This window comes from Carcharodon carcharias, chromosome 12, assembly GCF_017639515.1.
Source record: "Carcharodon carcharias isolate sCarCar2 chromosome 12, sCarCar2.pri, whole genome shotgun sequence".
NCBI lineage: Eukaryota > Metazoa > Chordata > Chondrichthyes > Lamniformes > Lamnidae > Carcharodon > Carcharodon carcharias.
Window position 1 is genome coordinate 86,396,300 of NC_054478.1, and position 21,288 is coordinate 86,417,587.

The window sequence follows — 21,288 nt, forward strand, 5'->3', positions numbered from 1 at the left end:
GAAGAGCATTCAATGAAAAAATGGTGTTGTTATCTTACCAAATGCATTCTTAGCAATGACAGCATCAGATTCTAGTGGATCACCAACACCATACTTGTTGACACCTCGAACACGGAACACATATTCATTGCCTTTAATGATATTTCGTATTGTAATGATGGAATGTTCTAACTTTTCTGAAATGAGAGACCATACAACTCGACTTGTCTCACGTTTTTCAACAATGTAGTGGGTGACCGGTGCACCACCATCATCTGTTGGAGCAGCCCACATAATTGTGATCTTCTCAGCTGTAACAGTTTTGAATTCTATAGGCCCAGCTGGGGGTCCAGGTTTGTCTATGAAACAAAGGAAATATGTCAAGTAATTTCTGAAAAATGTACAGTTGGGAAAAAAAGCCTTCAATTTATCAGCACACAATACATCTACATACCGAGTACTAGTAGTCTGATTGTTCCTGATGTTGAGCCCATGGGATTTTTAAGCTTGATTTCATAGCTTCCACTGTTGATCCGACTGGCATCCTTAATTATTACTGCTGCAGAGTCAGTTGTGCTTTCCAAAAAGACTTGAGAACTTGTCTCAAGTTCTTTACCATTTTTGTACCAGTCAATGGAAGGCAGAGGCTTGCCAGAGATTCCAACTTTAAGCTTTATGGTTGAATCAGCTTTAAATTTGACTATATCCATGTACTCCATTGGCAAGTCAACCTGAGGTGCACCTATGAATCAAAATTAATGATAGTGATATCAATAGAAGTGTTAATCACAAAACATAATTCTTCATATGTAGATATATTATTGTCAGGAAGAAATAGTTACCATAGGTATCATGGCATGTTACAGGTCCAACGACTTCAGATGGATTGCTTATTGAACCAATTGCATTCTTTGCAAATACACGGAATTCATACTGCGCATCTTGAGTCAAACCGGAGACACTAAACTGAGTCTCAATGACATTTGTAAAGCTGGCCTTTGTCCACCTCCCATTTGGCAAATCACGTTTTTCAACAATATAGCCAGTAATTTTGCTTCCACCATCATAAGCTGGTTTTTGCCAACTGAGGCACACAGAGGTCTTTGTAATATCTGTTACATGTAGGTTTGTTGGAATTTCTGGGAAAGGAAAGTGCATTGAAATGTAATTATTCGATCATATATGCAAATGTATTGACTTAATCTGAGCAATAATGCAATTCTACATTTGATTAAAAAGAAATCAAGGACAATTTAGGTGAATACATACCGCAAGGATCAATTGCAAGAACCTGATCAGAAGGATGGCTGACTTTGCCAATGCCTGCAGCATTTTCTGCATATACACGGAATTCATAGATAAGTCCACCACTGATATTTGTGACCTTCAAGTGTGTTGTACGGATAATGGTCTTGTTAACTTTCTGCCATAAAATGCTGTTCCTGTCTTTCATTTCTACATGATATCCAATCACTTGGTTTCCACCATCAGAAACTGGCTCATTCCAGCCCACAGTTATACTCTCTCTGGTGACATTAGTTACCCATGGGGTTGATGGAGGTCCAGGTGTTGCTAGAAAATACAGTTGATATACAATTAATTGTGTGAATAAATAAAATGAACAATAATCATGATATTCTTTGCTATGCGTAATTTCATGTTATTGCTCAATAAGTTACTTACTGTATGGCAATTTGACTATAACACATTTGGAGTCAATATGGTCGCTGATTCCAAAGCGATTTTCAGCTTTGATGCGGAACTGGTATTCCTCTCCAGTAGTCAGCTTCATAACTTTGATTATACTTCTTGCTGCAGTAGAAGACACTTCTGACCAAGCAGCAGTGCTTGTTTCTCTTTTCAAAACAATGTAATTTGTTACCTGACTGCCACCATCATAAGGTGGTGGTTGCCATCTCAGTGTTACACAATCTTCAGTAACATCACTAATATTTACAGGGCCCACTGGAGGTCCAGGTCTGTCAAGCACTACAATATTAACAAATGATTTTGTTGTTCCACTGGAGTTGGCAGCAGTAATGTCATATAGACCAGCGTCACCAGCAACACTTTCTTTCAGGTTCACAATCATGCTTTCTGAAGTCATTTCAGTGTTAAATCTCATGGTTGACTTCACACTTACGCCATCTTTGGACCAAGATACTTTTGGTTGTGGCTTGCCCAATATTGGGATTTCAAATTTTAGGTTGGATCCAGCTCTAACATATACAGTATTGTGTGGAAAGCTCTTCATGTCAATTTCAGGTGACTCTGAAAATAAATTTAAAAATATCAATTTTGGTTTACTGAATAAAGCATAAAGCTCAAAATGCTACTAAGAAGGAAAAGGCTTACATTTTTCGGTTTCAAGTAATCACATAAATTATAGCGGCTCATCTAACAAAATGTCATTACTATAATATAAATAATAATTACCAAGTTGTTCTTTAACTGTTACTGGTAGAAGCATTTCTTTTGGATCACTTAGGCCAGTTTGATTTTCGGCAGATACTCTGAAGAAATAGTCAACATTTTCTTTCAAACCATGTATGACGTGGTGTGTGGTCTTCACAACTGCACATTTAACCCACTTTTGCTGGCCTTTCTCAAGGGCTTCAATGAGGTAGCTTGTGATCCTACTGCCTCCATCATGTTCTGGTTTCAACCAAGCAAGTGAAACACTGTCTTTGGTGACATTTATAACTCCAAGTCGTTCAGGCATACTTGGTTTTTCTGAAAAAAATAAATGTGTTACTTTTTGTTCTGTTCAATGTCAGATGCAATTTCCAGATTTTATCATACTTTGCCTCAATTAAGAGGCAAATTCAATTTGTTTAATTTAATGTTCTAATTTACAAGTAGAATACTTAGACCATTTTAATTTTCTAATTTTTATTTTGTATGTTATTTCCTTTGGTTTCCTTCCTAATTTTTCCAAACCATGAAATATGCCCAATTTCAGGGTACAAACAGAAAACTTGTTCTTCGGTGTCTGATATTCCTACACTTCTACAAACTACAAAACTGGTTGACCAACTTTCAAATATATGCTTTCTCTTTTTTGGTTGCACCCCACATTCACTTGACATCACCAAATGAACAAGTAAAGATTGAGAGTAAATTATATCAGGAATGAGAAGGGAGAATCTATGTCCTAAACATGGGGCACAAATTGGACCTCACTGTCCCCATTTTAATTCCACGTCTGCAAGACGTCCAACACTATACTGGGTCAGACCTCATTTCAAGCATCCCTAGCAGCAGTCAGAAATCACATTAGGCCCCTGGCAAATGTAAATAAGGTTTATTAATTGCTGGACCAAGCTCCCACTGGAAAATTTGATATCACACAAGAGAACGAGTTCCAGAATTGCTCCACCCCGATTATTCAGCAGCCACTGGTGCCTAGCAACGACTGAATGCCAACAGTGTTTAAAACATGAATTGGATATGACATTGCTGTGGAGTCAAGAAGAAAAAGGGTGCTCCTCTACTTCCATAGTATCTTAATCACACCTCTAACCACTCCCATCTCCATCACAATGTCCACCCTGTGCTTCTGACCCTCTTCCTTCCCAGAACTTGCCCACAGGCTGCTGCCAGTAATAAAGTAGTCCAGCATCCATTTTCTTCAGATTAGCGAACTGCCTGTAGAGTCTGACAAGTGCTGGCAGGCCACCCAATTACTGAATTCCGAGTTCTAATTTTGAGGCTGTCTCAGGCTCCCAGTTTGTGTGCATGTTGTAGGCACCAACAAATTTATGTCTAGTTGTGTCACTGTAATAAATGTGCTAAGCCATATTTATTTGTAAGAAATTTTCACAGTTTGTTTTTCCCATGGCATAAACTATTCCGCTATAAAGTGGTAGATGGTTCATGTACTATATGTACCTTATGTACTATAAAAAAAATTCTGAAAGTATTTGAAAGCTGTCCAGGCCAATCATTTCCATGTTTTGAGAATATTTCTCTTTATTACCATACAAAAGCATGGGCTGAAATTATGAACTCATGGCCTTTAGGAAATTATGCAACAGTTCTATTACTAATTCTGTGATGTAATATGGAGAACATCAATGCAATGTGGTTATGCTCCATAGCTAGGTATTATAGTTCAATAGCTAATTATGAAAATGTTCAAAAGATTGTAAGAAATTGATAAATTACCTGTCACTTTAACGCCCTCCTTGCTCTCAACAGGTACACCAACACCAAACTCATTTTCACCCCGGACACGGAAGTAGTAAATGGCACCTTCTTGTAAGTTGGTAGCTTTGTAAGTAAGACGTTGACAGTTGCTTGTTATGGTGACCCACGCCTTCTTACTAGCTTCACGTTTTTCAATATGATAATTCTTCACCGGAGCACCGCCTTCATTTTCTGGTACATCCCAGGCCAGCAGTACAGATTCCTTGGTAACTTCTTTTATAATAATAGTGCCAGGAGGTCCAGGTGAATCCAGAACCTTGACAACTAGTGTTAGTGTGGCAGTAGCTAAGACATTCTGCAATGTTACTGTGTATTTACCACAGTCATTCCTTGTTGCTTTTTCTATTGTTAAGGAGGTGCTTGAATCAGTAGTATCAATACTTCCTCTTACACGGAGGTCTACATCAGGTTTGCTCCACATAACATTGGGTGTTGGTTTTCCTCTAAAAGGCACAGGTAATGTAAAGGAACTTCCAGCCTTGACAATTAAAGTTTTGCGCATGTCATTATCAATATCAAATGCAGGTTCCTCTTCTCTTTCTTTTGCAAACTGTGGGTCAGATATTTCACTTGGTTCACTAACACCAACTTTGTTAATTGATCGTACACAGAAAACATACTCTATTCCAGATGTAAGTCCAAGTACTGTGTATTCTGTGCCTCTCAAATTCTGAACTGCAGTTGTCCATTCAGTGTCTTCAGACTTTTTATATTCTATATTGTATCCAGTGACAGGTGTTCCACCATCAAACAGTGGCTTTGCCCAGCCGACAGTAATGCTTGTCTTTGTTGAATCAATAATTTTTGGTTTGGATGGAGGAGAAGATATGAAAATTGGATCTTCTGCACGAACCAATGCTGATGGTTCACTTGGAGGACCAACACCAGCAGCATTTTCTGCATGTACACGATATTCATAATCAGCACCTTCACGAAGCCCTGTTGCTTTTACTCTTAGATCATACACAGGTTTCTTAGTAACTCGAACCCAGCGTAAACCATTCTTTTCTCGCTTCTCAATTATATATCCTGCAATTGGATTTCCACCATCACTGTCAGGTCTTTCCCAGCAGATAGTCATGGTATTCTTTGTGACGTTGGTTATTTCTATTGATTTTGGTGCATCAGGAATTGTGAACGGATCAATGGCTTTTATAGGTTCACTCTCTAACGCTTCACCAACTCCATACTTATTCACTCCCATCACTCTGAAAACATACTCATTACCTTTCAGCAGTTTAGTTACTTTACAGGATGTTGTTGGTAAGTTTTCTGTTACACAAGTCCAAGCAAGCCGACTTGTTTCACGCTTTTCTACAGTATAGTAATCAATTTCTGCTCCTCCATTTTCTTGAGGAGGTGCCCACGACAGTGAACACTTTTCAGCTGTACGGCCAGCTATTTCCAAAGGACCAGCAGGTGGGCCTGGTCTATCTAGTACCTTGCAGTTAACTGCCAGGGATCTTGTTCCTGCAACATTCTGCAATGTCACAATATATTGTCCTGAGTCTCGCCTAATGCAGTCCTTAATGACAATTGCTGTGCTGTTGTCAGTTGATTGGATTTCAACTCTAGCTTGTCCTTCAAGCTCTTTACCATCCTTTGTCCATGATATCACTGGAAGAGGACGACCTGCAATATCTGCATTAACCTTGACAGTCTCACCTGCCTTAATAATAACCTCTCTAAATTTAGCATCCATCATAATTCTTGGGGCTTCCATATCATCCTTAACAGTAATGGGCCCTGTTGACTCGGATGGTTCACTGAATAACCCTGCAGCATTCTTTGCAATAATGTGGAACTCGTAACGCTGATCTTCACTAAGACCAGTAACATCAAAATATGTTTCTTGGACATTAGTAAAATTACACTTAAGCCAGCGTCCATCAGGTAGCTCCCTAGATTCAATAACATAACCAGTAACTTTAGCACCACCATCATATTCTGGCTTGGTCCAAGATAATGAAACAGATGTTCTTGTAATATATGTTACTTCAGGTTGACCTGGAGGATCACAGGGGTCCCTTGCTGCAACAGGTTCAGAAACCTTACTGTGTTTACCAATACCAGCAATGTTCTCAGCATACACACGATACTCATATGCCAGACCTTCTTCAAGGCCAGTTACTTTCATTTTTGTGTCAGTTATAGGACCTCGATTCATCTTTGTCCACAAGATACTGCTTCTTTCTTTGCATTCAAGGTGGTAGCCAACAATTTTGGAACCTCCATCAACAACTGGTTCATTCCATTTTACAATCATATAACCTTTGGTAGCATGTGCAACAATAGGAGTTGAAGGAGGACCAGGTGGTTTAAATGGATACTCTGCAACAACAGCGGGAGAGTCAATATAGTGACTCTTGCCATATCGGTTTTCTGCATAAACACGGAATTGGTATTCGCATTTTGCTGTAAGATTTATGACTTTAATTGATGTTCTTGCTACGGCAGCAGAAACAGTTTCCCATGCAGTTGTAGTGGTATCTCTCTTTTCAACAATATAATTGTTAATTTGGCAACCACCATCATACTCCGGTGGCTTCCAAGATATAGTTATATAATCAGAACTGACTTCATCAATATGAATAGAACTAGGCGGTCCAGGTTTGTCAAGAACAATTACGGTAATTAAGACAGTTTTTGATCCCGTACTATTAGAAAAAGTTACTTCATATTTTCCAATATCTTCCTTTAAGGCTTCCTTGATGGTAAGAAGTGTTGATGTATTTGATGTCTGAACATTTATTCGTGTTGTCTGTTTCAAAGGCTCTCCATTTTTCTTCCATGTCACAGTTGGCAAAGGTCTTCCTCTAAATGGTATGTCAATCTTGAGGTCATCACCAGCCTTTATACTAAAACTGTTGAAAAGGAGCTCAACTGATGGCTCAATTTCAACATCTTTTGCAACCACTGGTACTCCCAACTGTCTTGGGTCACTCTTTCCTTTCTCATTCACAGCTATTACACTAAAGGTGTATTCCTCACCGGTGGTTAGTCCTTTCACTGTTGTTGCTAATGTTTTCACTTGGGCACATGAAATCCACTTTTCATTTCCTTTTGTCTGCATTTGGACAATGTAGGAAGTTATTTTGCTACCTCCATCATGCTCAGGTTTCTCCCAGTTAAGTGTTGCACTATTTCGTGTTATATCTACCAATGTCACTTTGCCAGGAGGTAAGGGTACCTCAGATGCTTTAATGGGTTCAGCAGACTCTGCTGGCAAGCCTATTCCATACTCATTAACTGCCATTACACGGAAGAAATAAATACCACCTTCTTGAAGAGATTCAATTTTGAATGTGTTTTTAGTACAATTGTTGGTAACAGCAGCATAAGCCTTTCTGGTAGATTCACGTTTTTCAATAATGTAATTGGTGATCTTTGCCCCACCATCAATAAGGGGTGGCTCCCATGATATAGTCACTGAATCTTTCTTCACTTCTTTTATGTGTAGGTTCATAGGAGCACTTGGTGAATCAAGTACTCTGACATTAACAAAAGCAGATTTAACACCGCTGTTATTTTCCAAAGTCAAATTATACTTGCCACTATGAAATCTGTTAACATTATCAATAACCAGCATGGTGTAAGAGCTTGTAACTTCAATCTGGGCTCGTTCACTTAGAGCACCTTCAGCTTTTTCCCATTTTACTTCCGGCTCTGGTCTGCCTTTAATGGGAACAAATAACCTCAAAGTACCACCAGCATGTACAGACACAACCTTCCTGAGATTAGCATCTAACTCAATTTCTGGTGGCTCAAGTTTATCAGCTGCAATTACTGTCCCAGAAACATTGGCAGGTTCTCCAACTCCTTCTGAATTAATAGCACAGATGCGAACATTGTATTCAGTGTTCTCCTTCAAGTCTTCTACTGTGAAATGTGTTGACTGCACACCTGTTGGAGGTGTGCATGTGATCCAGTTATCAGTATTTATCTCTTTCACCTCTACAGTATAACCCTTAATTGTAGCTCCTCCGTCATAAATTGGCTTGCCCCATATGAGGGCTACTGTGGATCTTGTTGTGTCTGCCACCTTTGGATTGCTTGGAGGACCAGGAACATATACTACATCACAAGCTCTGTAGAAAGTGGATGGCTCACTTGTATCACCTACACCTGCAGCATTTTCAGCAGATACACGGAATTCATAGAAGTGACCTTCTGTTAAACCAGTAGCTCTAAACCTTAAATCACTCAGCCTCTTTTTATTGCACTTGGTCCACCTGATTCCATCTTTGTCTCGTTTCTCCAGTATATAACCTTCAACTTCAGTTCCACCATCATCCACAGGGTGCCCCCATGTCACAACCATAGAATCTTTAGTAATAGTTGTAACCTCAGGCACTGTTGGTGCACTTGGTGTATGGAATGGGTTCTTAGCCACAATTGGATCAGATTCCAGTGGTTCACCAATTCCATATTTATTTACTGCCATGACACGGAATATATACTCATTACCTGAAAGAAGTTTGGTTACTTTGTGACTAATAGCTTGTACATCAGTTGCTACTTGTGTCCATGAAAGTCGGGAAGTTTCTCTCTTTTCTATTATGTAATGGGAAATATTGGCACCGCCATCATGAGAAGGAGGGTTCCAAGCCAAGTAGCACTTCTCTGCAGTTACACCAGAAACTGTCAAAACACCATCAGGAGGACCAGGCCTATCAAGGATCTTAACAGTTATTGGAATAGATTTTGTTCCACCTACATTACTGAGCTTAAGTACATAGTGTCCTCCATCAATTCGTATGCAATCCTTGACAGCCAGACTAGTTTTATGAATGGTAGTTTTAGTTTCCATTCTAGCAACATTTGCTTCAATATCTTTGCCATCTTTGATCCATGTTACATCAGGTACAGGTTTACCATGGATGTCAGCCTCAAGTACAAAGCTGTCCCCTGCATTTACAACAATTACATCTTTGTACTTAGGGTCCATGGAAGCTCTCGGAGCTTCAATTTCATCTCTTGCTGTAATTGGTCCAGTGCTTTCAGATGGTTCACTGAAAATACCAGCTGCATTTCTTGCAATTGCTCTAAATTCATATTTTGCATCTTCAGTTAACCCAGAAACAGTAAATTCAGTGTCAATTATGTTGGTAAAACTAGCTTTCATCCAGCGACCATCAGGAAGTTCTTTCTTTTCTATCACATATCCAGTAATTTTGCTGCCACCATCATACTGAGGCTTCTTCCACTGTAGGGTAACATAATTTCTTGTGATGACAACAGCATCAGGACGGCCAGGAGGATCACAAGGGTCACGGGCTACATAACATTCAGAAACTTTGCTAGGTTTACCAGTGCCAACAATATTCTCTGCATAAACTCTGAACTCATATTCAATACCTTCTTCTAGATTGTTACACTTGTAATGCGTATCTTGAATCATTGTTTTGTTCAGTTTTGTCCAAAGAATGCTGTTCCTTTCTTTGCGTTCAAGATGGTAACCCAAAATTTTACTTCCACCATCAATCACTGGCTCATTCCATTGCACATACATGGTGTCCTTTGTGGCAGATGACACAAATGGAGTGCCTGGAGGACCGGGTTGTTTGTATGGGTACTGTGCAATGACTGCTGTAGAATCTAAAGATGAACTCTTTCCATATCTATTTTCAGCAAAGATTTTGAATTGATACTCAGATCCTGTGGTAAGTTTAGTAACTTTAATAGTTGTTCTTGCCACAGTTGCAGACACCAGCTGCCAAGTAGTAGTGGTTGTGTCCCGTTTTTCAACAATATAGTTGTTAATTTGACAACCTCCAGTATATTCTGGTGGATTCCATGACATTACAACAAAATTAGCACTAACTTCATCAAATCGTACTGGTCCAACTGGAGGACCTGGCTTATCAAGCACAATGATGCCAATCTCTTCTGTTACGGTCCCAGCACTGTTTGTAGCACTTACAGAATACTTCCCATGGTCATCTCTATGACTTTCTTTAATAAGGAGAGTTGTTGCTGTTGCTGCATCCTCCACATTAATTCTTATTGTCTGTTTTAGTGTCTGCTCATCCTTCTTCCATATAACTTTAGGTTTGGGACAGCCAATAAATGGAACTTCAACCTTTAGGTTCTCCCCAGCTTGGACACTGTATGTGTTGAACAGGAGTCTGAAATCAGGTGCAATACTTTGATCTTTAGCTATCACTGGTACAGCCAAGAGTCTAGGATCACTTTTTCCTTTCTCATTGAAAGCAATTACACGGAAGAGATATTCCTGTCCTGAACTGAGGCCAGAAACTACTGCATCACATGTCTTGGACTGGGTAATAACACCCCATTGGTCAGATCCTTTAGGCTGCATTTCTATCAAGTATCCCATGATTCTGCTACCTCCATCGTGTTCGGGCTTCTCCCAGATTAGAGACACACTCTTCTGGGTGACATCAACAACAGTGATTTTTCCTGGTGGTAAAGGTGGCTCAGAAGCCTTTACAGCATCCATAGTCTCAACAGGTATACCAATACCAAACTCATTCTCTGCCATCACTCGGAAATAATAAACAGCTCCTTCAGTAAGATTTTCTGCTTTGAAACTGCACTTGTTACATTTAGCAGTTATATTAGCATAAGCTTTCCTGGTTGATTCACGCTTGTCAATAACATAGTTTTTAATTTTTGCTCCTCCATCAATAATGGGTGGTTCCCATTGCAGTGTAATTGATTCTTTCTTTACATCCTTTACAGTTAAATTTTGTGGAGCACCAGGTGTGTCAAAAACTTTTACTGTAACAAATGCAGCCTTAGTACCACTGCTGTTCATTAAAGTCAGAATATATTTTCCAGCATCATTTCTATCACAATTGTCTATTGTTACTTGGGTATAATTTAGGCCCTTTTCTACTTGAGACTTTTCAGTTAGTTCTCCCTCGTCCTTTGACCAACTGATCTCAGGAGTTGGTCTACCTTTAAATGGTATGAAGATTCTGACAGTATTGCCAGCTCTAACTATGATTCCTTTTCTTAACTCTGCTGGAAGTTCAATTTCAGGTGCTTCATGTTTATCTTCTGGTTTAACTATGCCAACTACTGTTGCTGGTTCACCAACTCCAACCTTGTTGATGGCACATACACGAACGTTGTATTCCTGATGTTCAGTAAGTTTCTCAATTTCAAAGCGGGTGACCTGTAGTCCAGATGGTGGTGTGCACATTGTCCAGTCTTCCTCATCTGCTTTGCGGATTTCTACTATGTATCCTTGAATGTCACTGCCGCCATCATAAATTGGTTTTCCCCAAATAAGCACAACAGAATTTTTTGTAGCGTCTACAACATGTGGATTTGCTGGTGGCCCAGGTTTGTAAACAGGATCACATGCTTTATAGAAATTTGTTGGTTGACTTGGTTCACCAATCCCAGCAGCATTTTCTGCAGATAACCTAAATTCATATTCATGATCTTCTGTGAGTCCTGTGGCTCTGAAGCGCAAATCTGTTACTCTATGCTTGTTGCACTTTGTCCATCTGATTCCAGTCCTGTCTCTCTTCTCTATAATATAACCTATAATTTCACTTCCACCATCACTGTCTGGTCTACTCCAGCAGATAGTCATTGAGTCTTTTGCAACATTGGTTACTTCCAAAGATTTTGGTGCACCAGGAGGTACAAACGGACTCTTCATTAATACAGGTGCAGACTCCAAAGGTTCACCAACACCAAACTTGTTGACAGCCATTATACGGAAGATATATTCATTACCTTCTAAAAGCTTGGTAACTTTATGCATAGTAGTTTGGACATCTGAGGCCACAACAGTCCAAGCAAGGCGACTAGTTTCTCTTTTCTCAATAATATAGTGTGAAATAGCACTTCCACCATCATGTTGTGGTGGGCCCCAAGACAATGAACACTTTTCAGCAGTGACACCAGTAACTTGGATTGGCCCTGCTGGAGGTCCTGGCCTGTCCAAAACTTTTACATTGATAGGAACAGATTTTGTACCAGCCACATTAGAAGCTTGAAGAATGTACTGCCCACCATCCACTCTAATTGCATCCTTAACAAGGAGCAAAGCTCTGAAATCTGTATTTTTAACCTCAAGTCTTGCTGATTCTTCAACTTCTTTTTCACCTTTGAACCACTGGATAATGGGTAATGGTTTGCCATGAACATCAGCTTCTAACTTAAATGCATCACCTGCATTAACCACTATTGTGTCTCTGTATTTTGGATCCATAGCTAGTCTAGGTGGTTCAACTTCATCCTTTGCAACAATTGGTCCAGTGTTGTCAGATGGCTTGCTAATTGTACCAGCAGCATTCTTAGCGATGACCCTGAAGTCATATTTTTCATCTTCAGTGAGGCCAGTTACAGTGAATTGAGTCTCAATAACATTTGTAAAGCTTGCCTTCATCCAGCGACCCTCAGGTAAGTCACGCTTCTCTACTATATATCCAGTTATGATACTGCCACCATCATATTCCGGCTTTGTCCACTGAAGTGTTATTAAGTTCCTGGTTACAATAATGGCTTCTGGACAACCTGGTGGATCACATGGATCACGTGCAAAATAGCATTCAGACACTTTGCTGGGTTTTCCAATACCAACAATATTTTCAGCATATACTTTGAATTCATATTCAATGCCTTCTTCAAGTCCCGAGGTCTTAAATCTTGTATCCTGTATAATGGTCCTATTGATTTTTGTCCAAAGAATGCTGTTTCTTTCTTTGCGCTCAAGGTGGTATCCTAAGATTTTGCTACCTCCATCATTAATTGGTTCATGCCACTGCACTTCCATGCTGTCCTTAGTAATAGCTGATACAAATGGAGTACCTGGTGGGCCAGGTTCTTTAAATGGATACTGTGCTACAACTGCCTGAGAATCCAAAGCAAAACTTCTACCATATCTATTTTCTGCAAATACTCTAAACTGATATTCTGCTCCAGTTTTAAGTTTGCTTATCTTCAGACTTGTTCTAGCAACTGTAGCTGAAACAATCTCCCAGTTTACAGTAGTTGTATCTCTCTTCTCAACTACATAGTTATTTATCTGACAGCCACCAGTAAAGCTTGGTGGATCCCATGAAATTGTGACACTTTCAGCACTAACTGCATCAAACCTTACAGGGCCACTTGGTGGACCAGGCTTATCAAGTGTTATTATTTCAATAGTGGCTGTCTTTTGCCCAACAACATTATCCACGGTGATACCATACAATCCATTATCATCTCTAATTGATTCCTTGATGCTTAGGGCTGTAGTATTGTCAGAATGAGCAACATTGACTCTGGTTGTCTGCTTGAGTGGCTGACCATCCTTTGTCCAAGTAATATTTGGTTTAGGACGTCCAGCAATTGGGATCTCAATTTTTAAGTCATGTCCTACCTGTACACTATAACTACTAAATGCTGGTCTGACATCTGGGTCAATCACTAGATCTTTAGCAACCACAGGCACGGCAAGAGTTCTTGGGTCACTCTTGCCTTTTTCATTCACTGCCATGACTCTAAACAGATACTCCTCTCCTTGTGCTAGGTTACTGATTATTGCCTCAAGTGTTTTCACATGTGCACATGCCAACCATTTTTCACTACCTTTACTTTGCATTTCTACAATATACTGGATAATTTTGCTGCCACCATCATGTTCTGGTTTCTCCCAGGTAAGGGACACAGACATTCTTGTCACATCAACCACTGTTATCTTTCCTGGAGGCTGTGGCACCTCAGATATTTTAACTGGGTCAACTGTTTCTGCAGGTAATCCAATTCCATGCTCGTTTTCAGCAGTTACTCTAAAATAATAATTGCAACCTTCTTGAAGTTGTTCTACCCTAAAAGAGGTCTTGTGGCAGTTTGTGATAACAGCTGAATAGGCTTTCCTTGTAGATTCTCGTTTTTCTACAATGAAATTCTTAATTTTAGCACCTCCATCCAACAGAGGATGTTCCCAGGATAAGGTGACGCTATCCTTTGTTATTTCCCTCACCTTGAAATTAACTGGGGGGCTTGGGGTATCAAGGACTCTCACAGTAACAAAGGCAGATTTTGTTCCGCTACTGTTTTCCAAAGTTAATATGTATTTGCCTGAGTCATACCTATCAACATTATCAATTACAAGCAATGTATAACTTTCAGAAACTTCAATCTGTGCAGTATCTCTTATTTCACCATCTGCCTTGGACCATTTCACTTCTGGAGCAGGACGGCCTCTGATAGGAACAAATAATCTCAAAGAACAACTAGCTCTGACATTAATAATTTTCCTCAAATCAGCATCAAGGTCAAGGTCTGGAGCTTCTAATTTATCCTCCAAAAGGACAGTATCAGGAATGTCAGCAGGTTCACCAACTCCTGCCTTATTGACGGCACATACACGGAACTTGTATTCGTGCTTTTCCAGCAATTTATCCACTTCAAATCGGGTCTGCTTGATGCCACTTGCTGTTGTGCACATTGTCCATTCTTCAGTGCTTACATCACACATCTCTACAAGATATCCTTGGATTTCACATCCGCCATCATAAATGGGTTTACCCCATGAAAGGAAGACAGAAGATCTTGTAAAATCAGTTACTTTAGGATTGTTGGGTGGTCCAGGTTTGTAGATAGGGTCAGATGCCTTGTAGAAAATGGAGCATGGACTTGGTTCACTGATACCAGCAGCATTTTCAGCAGATACTCTAAATTCATAATTATGGTTTTCTATAAGTCCAGTTACCCTGAAACGTAGTTCACTAACCAGCCGTTTGTTACACCTTGTCCACCTAATGCCCTCCTTGTCACGTTTTTCCAAAATGTAACCATGAATTTCACTACCACCATCAGATGCAGGTCTTCCCCATACAACGATCATTGAGTCCTTTGTAACAGCAGTAACCTCAGGTGTCTTTGGTGCATCAGGGCGTACAAATGGATTCTTTGCTATTACTGGATCAGATTCAAGTATCTCACCTACACCATATTTGTTTACGCCCATAATACGGAAGATATATTCATTTCCTTCCAGAAGTTTAGTAACTTTGCAACTTGTAGTCTGCACATTAGACTCAACTAATGTCCAGACCAAACGGCTAGTTTCTCTTCTTTCAACAATGTAATGTGAAACATCGCTCCCGCCATCTTGTTTTGGTGGCTTCCAGGTTAATGTACATTTTTCAGCAGTTACCCCAGTTATAACAATTGGGCCTTCAGGTGGTCCTGGTCTGTCTAGTACCTTCACATTAACAGCAACAGACTTTTCACCAGCTACATTCTTTACCAAGAGGATATAATGGCCACTATCTACACGAATAGTTTCCTTGACAGTCAGAATGGTGTTAAAATCTGTACTTTTCATTTCAAGCCTAGCTGTGTTTTCAAGTTCTTGAGTTCCTTTCATCCACTGGATTGTAGGTATTGGTTTTCCATAAACATCAGCTTCAATTTTGAATGCTTCGCCTGCATGTACTACAATACCTTCCTTATATTGTGGATCCATGCTAATTCGTGGTGGGTCTACTTCATCTCTAACAGTAATTGGACCAGTGGATTCAGATGGTTCACTGAATACACCAGCTGCATTCCTAGCAATTACCCTGAACTCGTATCTCTGGTCTTCTACTAAGCCAGTTACAGCAAACTGAGTATCGATGACATTGGTAAAGCTGGATTTCATCCAACGACCATCAGGAAGTTCTTTCTTTTCAACAACATAGCCAATGATTTTGCTGCCTCCGTCATACTCAGGCTTGGTCCACTGCAGTGTCACTGCATTTCTAGTGACAATTATAGCTTCAGGGCGACCTGGTGGATCACAAGGATCTCTAGCTGCCACACATTCAGATACCTTGCTTGGTTTGCCAATGCCAACAATATTCTCAGCATATACTCTATATTCATATTCAATGCCCTCTTCAAGATTTGTAGACTTTAATTTCGTATCAGAAATAATTGTCTTGTTCAGTTTGATCCACAAAATGCTGTTTCTTTCTTTACGTTCAAGATGGTAACCCAGGATCTTGCTGCCGCCATCATTGACAGGTTCATTCCATTGCACTACCATACTATCCTTTGTAACATTTGTTATGAAAGGAGTACCAGGTGGACCAGGAGCCTTGTAAGGGTATTGTGCCACAATCGATTCAGAAGTAAGATAACTGCTCTTTCCATATCTATTCTCAGCTGCAATCCTGAATTGATATTCCGTACCAGCCTTTAAACGTGCAGCTTTGATAGTTGTTCGGGCAACAGTAGCAGAAATAATCTGCCAGACAGTCGTTGAAGTGTCTCTTTTTTCAACGATATAATTACTGATTTGACAGCCCCCATCATATTCTGGCGGTTTCCATGATATAACGATATTGTCTGCAGTAACCTCCTCAATTTTGACTGGTCCAGTTGGAGGCCCAGGCTTGTCTAAAACAACAATGCTAAGATTTTCAGACACTTCTCCAGCAGTATTTGTAAGTTTTATATTGTACTGACCAACATCTTCACGACAGGCCTCCTTGATCATCAAAACTGCCTTATTATCTTTGCTCTCAGCATTAATCCTTGTTGTTTGTTTTAATGGGTGATTATCTTTCAGCCAAGATATAGTTGGTTTAGGGCGTGCAATAAATGGTACATCAACTTTTAAGTCCTCTCCTGCTAGGACACTGAATGTGGTAAATAGAAGCTTTAAAGCAGGAACAATCACAAGATCTTTTGCAACAACAGGGACTCCCAGCTGTCGGGGATCACTGACACCTTTTTCATTTTGTGCTGATACTCGGAACATATACTCTTCACCTTGTGTCAATCCTGTTATGGTGGCTTCAGTTATTTTCACTGTTGCACATGTTGTCCACTTTTCACTGCCTTTACTTTGCATTTCCACTATGTATCCTAAAATCCTACTGCCTCCATCATGCTCTGGTTTTTCCCATGACAAAGCTGCACTGTTTCTTGTCACATCGATGAGGGTTACTTTGCCTGGTGGTAGTGGTCTTTCTGATACTTTAACCGAGTCAGATGTCTCAACAGGAAGACCTATTCCATATTCATTTTCAGCTAAGACACGAAAGTAATAGTTGCAGCCTTCTTGCAAATGATCCACCTTCCAGCTTGTTTTATGACAGTTTGCAATCACAGTAGAGTACGCTTTCCTTGTTGATTCTCTTTTCTCCACAATGTAATTCTTAATCTTCGAGCCACCATCAATGAGTGGGGGCTCCCAAGTAATTGTAATGGAGTCTTTGGAAACTTCCTTAATTTTAAGATTCTGCGCTGGACCTGGAGTATCCAGAACTCTAACACTGACAAAAGCAGATTTGCTGCCGCCACTGTTCTCTACTGTTAAGACATATTTGCCACTATCAAATCTATTTACATTTGGAATGACAAGGAGAGAATATGAGCTTGTATTTTCGATTGAAGCTCTATCTAGGGGCTCCCCATCTTCCCTTGCCCATTTAATCTCAGGTGTTGGTCTTCCTCGAATTGTAACGAATAATCTCAAAGTGCAGCAAGCTCTTATCAATACCACTTTACGCAGGTCTGCATCAAGCTCAATTTCAGGTGGCAATAACCTTTCTTCAGCTTTAGCTGTTCCAGGGATTTGTGCAGGCTCTCCAACACCTTCAGAGTTTATAGCGTATATGCGAACTTTGTACTCTTGGTTTTCTTTTAAGTTAGTGATTGTGAACGATGTGGCCTTGAGTCCACTCTGTGGTGTTACAACTGTCCATTCATCTTCTTCAGGGAGACTTGTTTCAACCATGTAACCTGTAATTTCTGAGCCACCGTCATAAATAGGTTTATTCCATGCAATAGTGACTGAAGATCTGCTGGTATCTAGTACTCTAGGGTTACCTGGTGGTCCAGGTTTGAAAACAGTGTCAATTGCTTTGTAGTATGGGCTGGAAGAACTGGGTTGACTTACACCAGCAGCATTTTCAGCCATGATTCTGTATTCATATTCATGTCCTTCTGTGAGCCTACCAACTTTGTATCGTAGGTCAGTTACTGTTCTTTTATTACATTTAACCCAGCGCATCCCTGTCCTGTCACGCCTCTCAATAATGTAGTTAGTAATTTCACTTCCACCATCAGAATCAGGATGTCCCCAACAAACCACCATTGAATCCTTGGTAATTGCTGTAACTTCAGGATTCTTTGGTGGGCTAGGTGGTACAAATGGATTAGCAGCTACAACAGGATCGGATTCTAATGGTTCACCAACTCCATATTTATTTACTGCCATAACACGGAAAATATATTCATTCCCTTGCAGAAGTTTGGGTATCTTTAATTTGGTTATTTGGACATCTGTAGCCACGTTAGTCCAGGCAAGTCTACTAGTTTCACGCTTTTCAACGACATAGTGTTCAATCTTTGCACCGCCATCATCTGGTGGTGGCAGCCATGATATCACACATTTTTCTGCTGTGACATCTGAAATTACCATAGGTCCTTCAGGAGGTCCTGGTCTATCCAAAATCTTGACATTAAAAACATGCTTCGCTGTTCCTCCAGGATTAGATGCAGTAAGCATATAAGCACCACCGTCTCTTCTTACACTCTCTTTGTGTATTAAAACAGTGGAGAAATCTGTCATTTTTACTTCTAGTTTTCCTGTTTCTTCAAGTTCATTTCCTTCTTTAGTCCAAGCCATTGTTGGTGGTGGTTGCCCTCTGACATCTGCTTCAAGTTTGAAAGTTTCGCCAGCTTTCAATAGTAAAACACTCTTGAATTTAACATCAACCATTATTCTGGGTTCTTCAATGTCATCTTTGCATATTATTGCATCAGTAGGCTCAGATGGTTTGCTCATCGAACCAGCAGAATTGCGAGCTACTATGCGGAACTCATATGTGTCACCTTCATTAAGACCACTGACAGTAAAGACAGTCTCTAGTACATTGCTAAAGTTTGCCTTAAGCCAGCGACCACTAGGCAGATCCCTTTTTTCAACTGTGTAACCAGTTATCTTAAAGCCTCCATCATATTCTGGTTTCGTCCAGGTGAGCGTTACAGAATTTCTTGTAATGGTAAGTGGAACTGGTTTACCAGGAGGATCAATGGGGTCCAATGCATATACTGGTTCTGATGGTTTACTTGGTTTACCTTTGCCAGCCATATTTTCTGCTACAACACGGAATTCGTATGCAATGCCATCAGTAAGTCCAGTTGATTTAAATGTAGTGCCTACAACCAAAGACTTATTTACAGTCTGCCAAAGTATACTATTTTTTTCCTTTCTTTCAATGTGGTATCCAAAAATGGGACTTCCACCATCAGAAACAGGGTCATTCCAGGTGATAGTCATTGAATCCTTACTAACGGCAAGAACATGTGGAGTTCCAGGAGGTCCAGGCGCCTTAAACGGATATGCTGCAACAACAGTCTCTGAAAAGATTGCAGGACCAGCACCATATCTGTTTTGAGCCTTAACTCGGAATTGATATTCAGTTCCAGTTGTAAGGTGGGGAGCTTTATATGATGTACGTATTACAGTAGCTGCTAGCTCTACCCATGATGTACTGTTGGTCTCACGCATTTCTACAATGTAATTGTTTATTGGCACGCCTCCATCATTTTCAGGAGGCTCCCATGACAGCATTATGTAATCAGATGAAATTTCATCAAATTTAATTGGCCCTTTTGGGGGTCCAGGAATGTCATGAACCTGAACCGTGATGATGTCACTTACTTCACCAAGTATATTTTTAGCTGTCAATGTAAACTTGCCACTATCATTTCTTATGCATTCATTGATGTTAAGTATGGTTGAGTTTGCTGTATTTTCAACATTTATTCTCTGTGTCTGCTTCAAAGGCTGGTCTTCCTTCTTCCAGGTGACTGTTGGTTTTGGTCGACCAAGGACAGGGATATCAACTTTGATATTATCACCTGCTTTTGCAATCACAAGCTTCTGGTATATGCCACGTAGATCAAATTCTGGAAGCATTGTTTGTTCCTTAACAAGAGCTGGTCTGCTTTCTCGTGGATCACTTCTTCCAGCAGCATTTACTGCCATTACTCGGAATGTGTATTCTTCATTTTCACTAAGATTCTTTGCAACATAATCTAGTGCCTTTACAGTTGCCAAAGACATCCATTTTTCGGAATCTTTCTTCTGTGCCTCAAGTACATATCCTGTAATCTTGCTACCGCCATCATGTTCTGGTTTTGGCCAAGCCAGACTAACAGTATGTTTTGTGATATCCATAATGTGCAAGCGTTCTGGAGGTGATGGAGCTTCAGATGCTCTTATAGGATCTGTAGTGTCAGCTGGTTCACCTATGCCATATTCATTCTCTGCCATTACTCTGAAGTAGTACTCACATCCTTCTGCCAAATTGACAATTCTGAGTGAACATTTCTGGCAATTGGTTGTGACAGTAGAGTATGCCTTCCGGGTTGATTCTCGTTTTTCTACAATGTAATTGGTTATCCGTGAACCACCATCAATCATTGGCATATCCCATTGCATTGTAACACTGTCTTTTGTTACTTCTCTTGCTTTGAGATTTATAGGTGGTCCTGGTGAGTCTAAGACTCTCACATTTACAAAACCACTCTTTTTACCAGCAACATTTTCAAGGCACATTGTGTACTTTCCAGCATCATATCTTGTGCAATCTGGGATAAGCAGAAATGTGTATGAATCTGTGGTTTCTACAGTTGCATGACCTTTAACTGGGATGTCTCCTTTAAACCATGTGACATCAGGAGTTGGACGTCCCTTGATTGGTACAAAAATGCGAATGTTTACTCCAGCTCTGACAACAAGAGTTCTTCTCAGTTCAGCATCTAACTCAAATTCAGGTGCTACTTCACGTTCCTTAATTTCAACAACACCTTCAACTTGTGCAGGCTCACCAACACCCACTGCATTGAGGGCACTAACTCTGAAGTGGTATTTTTCTCCTGACTGAAGGTTAGCAACAACAAACTCAGTTATTCTGAGTGCAGTGCCTGTTGTGTCTTTTATCCAGTTCTCATCTCCTTCTTTTCTGTGTTCGACTATATAGCCTATAATGTCAAGGCCACCATCATAGTGGGGCTTTCCCCAAGTCAAACTAGCGGTAGTCTTTGTTGTGTCAACCACTCTTGGGTTAGAAGGTGGTCCAGGTACATCTGTATAAATTGAAAGAAAAGAATATAATTACATAT

At 40.1% G+C, this 21,288-nt stretch overlaps 1 protein-coding gene across 1 annotated transcript in view; it reads right to left on the reverse strand.

The window, feature by feature from the left end:
• Nucleotides 1–21,288, reverse strand: part of ttn.1 (titin, tandem duplicate 1) — a 685,821-nt gene that overhangs the window by 29,458 nt on the left and 635,075 nt on the right. The window contains exons 272-278 of the mRNA XM_041201521.1: nucleotides 4,147–21,252; nucleotides 2,416–2,712; nucleotides 1,663–2,250; nucleotides 1,249–1,551; nucleotides 822–1,118; nucleotides 434–721; nucleotides 39–338 (exon numbers count right to left, since the gene is read on the reverse strand). Coding sequence (XP_041057455.1) covers nucleotides 39–338; nucleotides 434–721; nucleotides 822–1,118; nucleotides 1,249–1,551; nucleotides 1,663–2,250; nucleotides 2,416–2,712; nucleotides 4,147–21,252 — 19,179 coding nt within the window. The remainder of the gene's footprint in view (nucleotides 1–38; nucleotides 339–433; nucleotides 722–821; nucleotides 1,119–1,248; nucleotides 1,552–1,662; nucleotides 2,251–2,415; nucleotides 2,713–4,146; nucleotides 21,253–21,288) is intronic.